The sequence below is a fragment of the Nicotiana attenuata genome, unplaced genomic scaffold, assembly GCF_001879085.1.
Source record: "Nicotiana attenuata strain UT unplaced genomic scaffold, NIATTr2, whole genome shotgun sequence".
NCBI lineage: Eukaryota > Viridiplantae > Streptophyta > Magnoliopsida > Solanales > Solanaceae > Nicotiana > Nicotiana attenuata.
In genome coordinates, this window is record NW_017671815.1 from 5,160 (window position 1) to 15,250 (window position 10,091).

General features: G+C 35.2%; 1 protein-coding gene across 2 annotated transcripts; it reads right to left on the bottom strand.

Annotated features, from left to right (window-relative positions):
• Window positions 1–563: 563 nt before the first annotated feature.
• LOC109210373 (fasciclin-like arabinogalactan protein 17) lies at window positions 564–4,672 on the bottom strand. Of its 2 annotated transcripts, XR_002065540.1 has the most exons (3): window positions 3,137–4,672; window positions 1,085–1,196; window positions 564–959 (listed from the first exon to the last, which is right to left on the bottom strand). XR_002065540.1 is itself a non-coding variant. In XM_019373770.1 (2 exons), the coding sequence occupies exons 1-2, from the start codon at window positions 4,425–4,427 to the stop codon at window positions 1,135–1,137; spliced, it is 1,353 nt and encodes a 450-aa protein (XP_019229315.1). In that variant the 5' UTR covers window positions 4,428–4,672; the 3' UTR covers window positions 679–1,134. The 2 variants fall into 2 exon arrangements, 1 of the variants encoding a protein (XP_019229315.1); XM_019373770.1 differs by having other exon boundaries at window positions 679–1,196.
• Window positions 4,673–10,091: the final 5,419 nt, after the last annotated feature.

The following is a 10,091-nucleotide window of genomic DNA, read 5'->3' on the forward strand; positions in this document are numbered from 1 at the left end:
ATATCACAACAATTCGTCGCCTTGTTTAGCTAAAATTTTGTTGCTTCATAAGCTTAAATCATGTTCAAGCCACATGTTACAAAATTAAATCGATACCAATAAAGGATGGGGTGGCTTAAGTAAAAATATTTATTCGCACACAACGTTTATACCTAATTAGTTTGTTTATCACATAGAATCACAAAATAGAGTGAAAGTATATATTCCCTCCGTTTCAATTTATGTGTACTTATTTTTTTTTTAGTTCGTGCAAAAAAGAATGACCCTTTCAATATTTGTAAACAACTTACCTTTATGTAATAATTTATGGCCACACAAAATATATGTGCCTTATTTTACACCACAAGTTCAAAAGTGTTCTCTATTTTCTTAAACTTAGTTTCGTGCTCAGTTAAATAAGTTCACACAAATTGAAACGGAGGGAGAATCATTTATGCATAGTTAAATGATTGAACTTTACATGCAAACAACATATCTTACATTTACTATTTGTTTGGTGCGAACACTTTCTCTATACATATGCTTTAAGAAAGGCAAGTGAAGTTTGAACTTTACACTAAACAAAGCACATTCATTATATTATGTTATATTAAAAGAACTAGAAAAAGTATAGTTAATTCACAAGCTATGGTATCAAAAAAGGGCCAAAACTAAGCACACCACCCGTGACAAAGAGAGTACAAAAAAGATGATGCTCTTGCAAAAATATTAATTTTTTTTTTTTCTTTTTGGGGGTACATTTGTGGATACAAACACTGCGGCAGAACAAACTTAAATACAAATGAAAAAATTGATACGTAATTACAGTATTTATAACAAAAATAAGACAAAAGATGATATTCTCCCTTTTCTTTCTTTTAGGAAGGAGGGGTGGAGATTAGGTCCAAATTCTATTCCAATGCAAGCACTTCTCCTTCCCTTTATGTTTATCATCACCATCAACAAAGCCCTCCTAAAAACTGCCATTTTATTAAGAAAAAAAATGGTATAAGCTTTTTTTTTCATTTTTTTTTTTTTTGGCCCCTTATTATTTCCTAAGTAGACTAACTAAATCACAATTCATACATATATTTAAGACACTCACCATTCTTTCTTTCAATTCTTTATCTTCAGAAGATCCTCAGTATACAAATTTTAATGACAACTAGCAAAAGCAAATGACCCCAGTGTACCACATACTACTTCCATCAACTTTCCTGCAATACAAAGAAGAGAGTGTTGGCAAAGATGTTAGTTAGACAACTCACAAGGAATATAACTTGAGCAAGTAAAGAAGATATGAAGAAAAGGTTAATGTCAACTGTATAAATTTAATTATGTTAAACCAAGAGATAACAATTCATGACAGATAATCATGTAAAGTCAAGATAAAAACAAAGAGCAAGTGGGGCTAGTGTTAGTCAACAAACAGGCTGGTCTTGATGTCTCTACATTCAAGTTAGGAATAATCATTGAGTACAGCTATGTTTCACAGATGCTGAAATAGAATTTTAATATTATGTCACACCCTAAATTCATTTCATAAAGTGGTGTCCGAACCAACTTACGCACACCTCGACTATTCTATTGGATACTTGCTACTTTCCATCAATACAAGTGCAATAACTTGCAAACCACACAGGAGATATAAACCGCACTAGGTAAGCCCGATGCGATGAGATCTTACTGAGGAGACAATCACCCAACCAACTCAGCCTGCCTGTATGTCCGCCAAAACTTAACAAAGATTTCCACCCACTAGGCCACACCCTTGGCAAATTATGTTACACCATAGATAAGGATTTGACTTGGTGATTAAGGGTTCAACACAGTGATCATAACCATTTTGTCTAAGTGATTAAGGGTTTAGCACATCCAAACTATTTTGGTTTAGTGATCTAAATGTTCAACCATTATTATTCCAGTCCTAAGATAAGTTTTACCTAACCCAATCCTTGACCAACAAACCTTTCCCTTTTCACATTTCTCATCTCATAATTCAACTGCTAAAGTTCCCTGACAAAAACTAACTCCATCAAAATGGTTTTTGGATAATTGTTACAGCAAGGAAAGAACTAAACCCCCCTTTTTCCTTTTCTGTTTTGGCTCACCGACAAATTCTAGACCTACTATTTCCTAAAACTATTTGTAAATGTCTAAATAATGCACTTACTTGCCATGTCAACCACCTTTGGCTTCTTGTAACCAAAAGTAATCTAGCCAATTAATCAATAGAAAAATGATGACAGTGAAATCTTAACTCACATATACTACCTAATTCTTAGGACATTGCAACCAAACGAGATTACCTCAACATTAAGGAAATTTAATAAATATGTCGACAAAGATGACATGTTCAATCATGTGCAAAAGTTAGATACGTAGCTTAGGTTCTAAGCGCAAGAATTCACCAGAAAAAGCTGGGCAAACAACTGGCTTTAAGAAATGCCTAATGCCATTGTCCTTTTTACCAACCATCAAAAATCAACTCAGGGGAACTAAAACACACTTTATCATACCAGAATTACTAAGGAAGACACAATATTTAAAGTAGCAAAATCCAGAAAACAGAATCATAAAAACTTCATTTTATCCCCATTTTCAGCCATTTTTCAGGATCAAGAACTCCATACTTTATCAATACAACAATCAAACAGTACTTTGTGAAAATCACCAGAATTCATAAGAAAGATGCAATATTTAACATCAAAAGAGCAAAATGTAAAAGGTAAAAAAACATAAAAACCTCATCTATTACACTTATAGCCATTTTTAAGATTCAAGAACTCAGAAAGACTCCATATATATTAATAAAAATCAAGCAGAATTTTGTGATAATTCACTAGAATTCATCAACAGAGCAAAAATAACGCAAAATTCATCAAAAGATGCAATTTTTAACATCAAAAGAGCAAAATTGAACATCCGCAAACTGACTAAATAAGCCTAACGTAATTCCCATTTTCAAGAATTACAACTCCTAATAAACTCCATAATAGTACTCACATAACCATCCACCATTTATATTAAAAGTTTCCAGGATAAAATCTGATATAGCAAACCAATCAAATGAATTGAAATAAAGAAACAACAATTATACTAATATAGCAAAACCCAAATTAGCTAAGAGAAAAAAGTTAGTAGAATTTTTTTTTACCTCTTCTTGGCTTTGCAACAACCTTAGCAACAGGAGCCACCTTAATTTCCTCAATAGGAAACAGAACACCATCAACTCCTTGCACAGAGATCCTTCCATCAGTATAAATATCAGGATCAAACAAATATGCTCCTTCTTCACCTGCCCCAAATTTCACTGAACCATCAGCTTCTTCAGCCACAACTTTATGTGGTAACCTCAATGTATCATACTTCACTTTCCCAAATCTCCTCACTGCATTATACATACTCTCCTCCGTTTGGTACTCCGGTATTATATGGTAATACATTATCTGTTCTGGCGCCCCTGGTTCGCTAAGCTGATCAGTCGTCAGCTTAGTCATCGCTTCATCATTGGGCGCCAGAACAGTTAAAACATACCCTTCTGATACTAATTTACCCATTTCTGTAGCCAATGATGTTAGATTCACAAGAATATCTGCTAATTCATTGTAACCTCCATAATGTACGAGTGTTTGAATAAAATCTTTTACTTGACTTTCACCATCAAAGTGATGGTGGGGTCCACCTGGGCCGGGAGCTGGTGCTGGGGCCAAAGATGGCCCAGGCGCTAGTGCATCGTAAACTGGCAGCACTGGTGGTGTGCCAGCTGGGACGGGTGCAGGTTTCTTCAACCGGTGAGTCCTCGGGTCAACTTCCGGTGCTCCTTCGGGCAGCACGGCGGAGATTGACCGGAGACTTCTACGGGTGTTGAAATCTTGTTGAACTGATTTAGGTATCAACACGCGCTCAATCCCGTGAATTACACCGTCGGGTTTGATAATATCGTCTTGCTTAATAATCACTGCGCTGCTCACCATTTTCTCACCGTTCTTCTCCTCAACATTTACATTCTCATCTCCAGGATACAAGGTCGCGTGCACACGCGCCGGCCATTGGTTGGAAACAATGCGAGTGGGAATCATATGGAACAGCAACAGATTTTGCAACGACCTAAGATTCCCAGGTTCAAGCAAGAAACGCTTGAACTCAGGGTCCAAATCACGTTCAAGAGCCTCATTTTTAGGGGCAAAAATGGTAATGTTGTGTTTAGAAACAGCTTCTTCAAGTGTTTGAAGCAAAAGGGCTTTTTCAACTAGCTCAGATAGCTCAGTGTAGTGAGAATCCAAAAGAGCTACAAGAATGGAGTTTGAGTTGATTTGGGGTGCTGAAGTTGTGGGTTTTGCAAATGTTGCATTTTGGTTTTCTTGCAATGTGGCAGTTGCAATGGAGAAAAGGAGTATAACAGTGAAAATGAAGAGATTGCTAACGCCATAGATCTGAAAATCCATGGCCAATAGAGTTGAGCTTTCTCTCACTAGAATGTGTTTTGTTTCTTTCTCTCTCTAGTTTCTTTCTCTGTGAGGAGAGTTCTGAGAGTGTCGGTAGAACAACGTGTTGTGTTTTGTGGGTTTGTGCGTTTGCCTCTTTGATGGTAAAGGAAAGTGTATAGTAGTAGAAGTAGTAGTTGTTTGGTGGAATAATAAATAATTAGGAGGGTCAAGGGTTATTTTCTATTTTCTCTCTGTTCTGTCACTCATGTGTATTTGGAATTTGGAGACTTTGGCTTCAAGTGAAGACGCATATAAACCACCGAGCTTATGTTGGATTGGTAAGTACTCCTTCATCCTTAAAGAGGTTTCGGATTCGAGCCCTGGATATGTAGTCGCCTTTGTTAGTAAGCATTTTACCCCCAAATGTGAAATTTTTCGGCGCGAATCCGGATTTAATCGGATCCCACTCCGAGTACCGGACACGAGGGGAAAAACAAAAACAAAAAAAAAAAAAAAAAGGAGAGACACATATAAGAGTATTACATTTTAGTTTTTGGGCAGTTGGAACTGAGCAGCTTTGGCTTCAAGTTTTTACGCACATAGAAATATTAGCAAACTGGACAGTTCAGTTTTATTTGTTGGTATGATAATTTACCTAATTTCACGTCCTAATACTTTATTATCCTAGATTTACTTCCCCTTGATAATGAATAAGAATTTTAAGTTTTATAGACTGCTAGTCGTATAATAAATTTTACATTATCTAGTTCTTTAAAAATTTACCTAATTTCAACTACTAACACTTTATGATCCTAAGATTTATTTCTCCTTAATAATAAATAAATGTTTGAGTGTTTTAATATAAAAAAAATATTAAACTTTTTTCACGCTCTAGCTCTTTAAACTTAAAGTAATACTTTACAATAAATGTGAATTAATAACAAAAATAAGAGAGGTAATCTATTATAATATGTTATATTTTAATACTGATAGCATAAACGTCAGTTTACATTATTAATATATACTGTACTAACTTACTAGCTCTGTTACATATTTTTTAAGATTTTTGTACACTCCTTGGGAAAGTCATTTAATCTTAGTAACAAGAGTTTTTGTTTGAATTATACTTTATCTTTCCTTAATATTTAAAATTGGAATGAGTAAATTTTAAGAAAATTTCATGAATTTTCTTTTATTCTAAAAGGAAATGGGGTGGTAATTTGATATGGGCAGTGGAGTTTTTCTTAATATTTTACGCACATAGATATGCTAGCAAACTAGACAATTCAGTTATATTTATTAGATCTTTTATACAATAAGATTTTACCTAATTTCAACCATTAATATCTTTAATTACACTATCAGTGTATATAAATTTTCTGGTCCGTATTATTTGTTTTTAAAACTTTTACATACCCTTCAACAGAGACATTTAATATTTTATATTATAAAAGAATTAATTTAAACTATTTTTATCTCTGCTTAAGCTTTTCAGTTATTAATTAATATAATATGCAGTAAGGTAAATAAAAAAATATAAACAGATTTTTATTTTTAAAATATCAAATATTCTAAAACAAAATTTATCAACTAAAACTAGTCATGTTTGGATTCGGAATGAGTAAATTTTAAGAAAATATAGAGTAGGAATGTTATTCTAGAAGGAAATTGGGTGGTAAATTGAGATGGGCAGTAGGGTTAGCTTAAAAGCTAAAAAGGGAAAAGACATGTGGAGAAATGGAAAGGAGCTAATGAAAAGGTGAGCTCAGAGTTTTGGGGGGTTAAGTTGAAGTTACGTTAAGTTATTGGTTCCCTGCATAATTAACAAGAGGTGGGAAGCTAAGGGGGTTTCCTTTTGTTGTTTAGGTGGGAAGTCGAGACAGGCTGTAATATGGGGGCCACACAAGATGCGATTGTCAATATTCATTGCATTAAGCGGCTCTGACGGTGGCTTAATTAGCTGCACTTCCATTTGTATTTTAAGCCACGCCGCTTCTTTTGCTTACGTTTGACAAAAATATAAGTTTTGGTTCAAATAATTAAATTTATATGATTATGAGTTAAATTAGTTAACAATAATATTTTTAAATATAGCTTCGAGGATGCAATAAATAGGGGTTAAATTTATATGATTATGAGTTAAATTTAGTTAACAATAATATTTTTAAATATAGCTTCGAGGATGCAATAAATAGGGGTGTACAAACCGAACCGAAAAACTACATAAAACCGAAAAGTCAAACCAAACCGATTAAAAAATCCAACTAGTTTTGGTTTGATTTGATTTTTGAGTAAGGAAACCCGAACCAAACCGACATATAAATATATAATTTTTATATACTTTTAAGATTTTATATAAAATTTTCTTTAAAAAATGTCTAGAAATATTTGGGATTCTCTTACAGGGTATAATATTTAATAGAATATGAAGTGCTCCATATTTATTAACCTTAAATAATGGGTTGTATGTGTTATGTTGAGGAATAGGCAAACCCGAAAATAAAGAAGATAAAGAACACCAAATTTTAACGTGGAAAACCCTTCAAATCGAAGGTAAAAACCACGGGATCACAAAGATCCAAAAAGCTCCACTAGAACAATAAGAGGAGTACAAAAGTTCTCCAAATTGGCTACACAACAAGGGGCAAATACGGAGCAACAATAGCAACAAGAGCAACAACTAATCAATTGAAGAAAGAGTATAATCCACAAAAACGAAGCTGCTGCTCGAGGCTCGAAATCAGATGCTACGAGCCTCTAAATCCGATCTTCACCGTTCAAATCCAAGACCAAGATGTTACGAACATTCAGTCAAAATTTCAGCACGATCCAACGGTTAACAAATCGAAAAACGTGATTTGAAGTTGGCTGGTCGGAATAAAAATCTGCAGCAAAACAAATACTTTTCTTCTCTCTTCTCTCTTGATGAAAGCTCTCTCTAAACCACTCTTATGTGCTTAAGTCTTTCAAAGACTTGTATCAATGAGCATAGAATAATTCTCCAAGGTTGTCCTATTTATAGATCATGAGTGGTGCTTTCTCTTAAAGCCAAAACCCACTCAAAATAGGAATAAATACCGAATCCAATTCCGAATAGGAATGGAAACCAAAAGAGAATAGGATAAGGCCATTGGGCCTTTGGCTGTACAACATGGGCATGAGCCCAACAAACTTCCCATCCAGCCAAAGGGCCAAATGTGTCTTCAAGTAGAGGAACTATTGATAGGCTTCATGCCTGCCAATTTTCTGCAAAATTCATGTTTATCTGCAGCCACCGAAGGATTTTCATCAGTGTGTATCTTCTCAACCTCAAATAATTTCTCTTCCACGGTCATTCTTATCCAATGATACTTTCTATTTATATGTTTGGTCTTAGAATGAAAAGTGGAGTGCTTGGTGAGACAGATAGCACTCTGATTATCACAAAATAAGATGTACCTTGGCTGCTCAAAGCCAAGATCATTAATAAACTCCTTCATCCATAATAGTTCTTTGTCACCTTCTGTGACAGCAATATATTTGGCTTCTGTGGTAGATAGAGCTATGCACTTCTGTAGTCTAGATTGCCAAGAAACAGCTCCCCTTGCAAAAGTGATCAAATAACCGGAAGTCGATCTTGAATTATCAAGATTGCCTCCTAAATCAGAGTCTGTGTAACAAACAAGTTCAGGCTTGCCATTGCCAAAGCACAGCTTCAAATCTGCAGTACCTTTCAAATACCTCAATATCCATTTTACTGCATCCCAATGTTCTTTTCCAGGATTGGAAAGGAATCTACTAACAGTACCAACGGTATGTGCAATATCTGGTCTAGTGCAAACCATAGCATACATCAAGCTACCAACGGCAGAAGAGTAAGGAATACGAGACATCTCCTTTTTCTCTTCATCAGTAGATGGACTCTGACTAATACTCAATTTGAAGTGTTTAGCAAGAGGTGTACTAACCACTTTTGCATCTGTCATATTGAACCTCTTGAGTACCTTCTCAATGTATTTCTTTTGGGACAGAAATAACTCCTTTCTGTCTCTATGTCGGTGGATTTGAATGCCCAAGATTTTCTTTGATGGCCCTAAGTCCTTCATCGCAAACGATTTGCTCAACTGCTTCTTAAGAACTACGATTCTGGATTTATTCTTGCCAACAATAAGGATGTCATCCACATAAAGCAATAAAATAATAAAATCATCATCAGAGAACTTCTGGAAGAATACACAGTGGTCTGAAGAAGTTTTCTTGTACCCTTGTTCTTCTATGACAGATTCAAACTTCAAATATCATTGCCTTAGAGCTTGTTTCAATCCATACAGGCTCTTTTTCAATTTGCAGACATAATTTTCTTTTCCCTTAGTTACAAAACCCTCAGGTTGCACCATATAAATCTCCTCATCTAAATCACCATGAAGAAAAGCAGTCTTGACATCCATCTGCTCAACCTTTAAATCTAGACTTGCGGCTAAGCCTAGAACCACACGAATAGAAGACATCTTCACAACAGAGGAGAAAATTTCATCAAAGTCAACTCCCTTCTTCTGGCCAAAACCTTTAACAACTAACCTCGCCTTGTATCTAGGCGCAGAGGTATGGTTATCTTTCTTTATTCTGAATATCCATTTGTTAGATAAAGCTCTCTTACCTTTCGGCAATTTCACTAACTCATATGTGCCATTCTCATGGAGTGACTTCATCTCATCTTCCATCGCTTCGATCCAATGATCTTTGTGATTATCTTGCATGGCTTCATCATAATTCTCAGGTTCTCCCATGTCAGTCAAAAGTACATACTCATCAGGAGGATAGCGTATGGATTTTTGCTTCTCCCTTGTAGATCTTCTAAGAGAGGTTTCAGGAGCATTCGAAGTAGTTACCTGTGCAGGAATTGGTTGCTGATCAACCACAACTTCATCAACTGGAGCATCCATAACATCTATACCATGATGATCATTTTGATCTTGATCACTGTCTCCATCATTATCTTGGGTTCCTTCATGTGCAATAGGTGCCTTAGCAATTGAAACTGGATCAATATCAACTAAGCTCTCATTACTCTGAGAATCTATCTTCTCAGCTTTGTCAATATCTTCAATAGTTTGGTCTTCAAAGAATATTGCATCACGACTTCTAATAAGTTTATTGTCAACTTGATCATAAAAACGATACCCAAACTCATCTTGACCATAACCGATAAAGATGCACTGCTTAGTTTTGACATCCAGTTTCGATCTCTCATCTTTAGAAATATGCACACAAGCTTTACACCCAAAAACTCTCTAAACCACTCTTATGTGCTTAAGTCTTTCAAAGACTTTTATCAATGAGCATAGAACAATTCTCCAAGGTTGTCCTATTTATAGATCATGAGTGGTGCTTTCTCTTAAGCCAAAACCTACTCAAAATAGGAATAAATACCGAATCCAATTCCGAATAGGAATGGAAACCAAAAGAGAATAGGATTAGGCCATTGGGCCTTTGGCTGGACAACATGGGCATGAGCCCAACAGTATGATCACTTTCTTATCAAGTGTTACTGAAATGCGTTAATATCTTTTTTTCTCCCATATATTCATATGTCAAGATCTATTAAATTCTTATATTCTTTTCGAATTTGAAGAAGGTAGGAGTGCTTATCGGGCGGATTGGGCGGATATTTGCGCTAACGGTTTGGCTTATCGGTTATCGGTT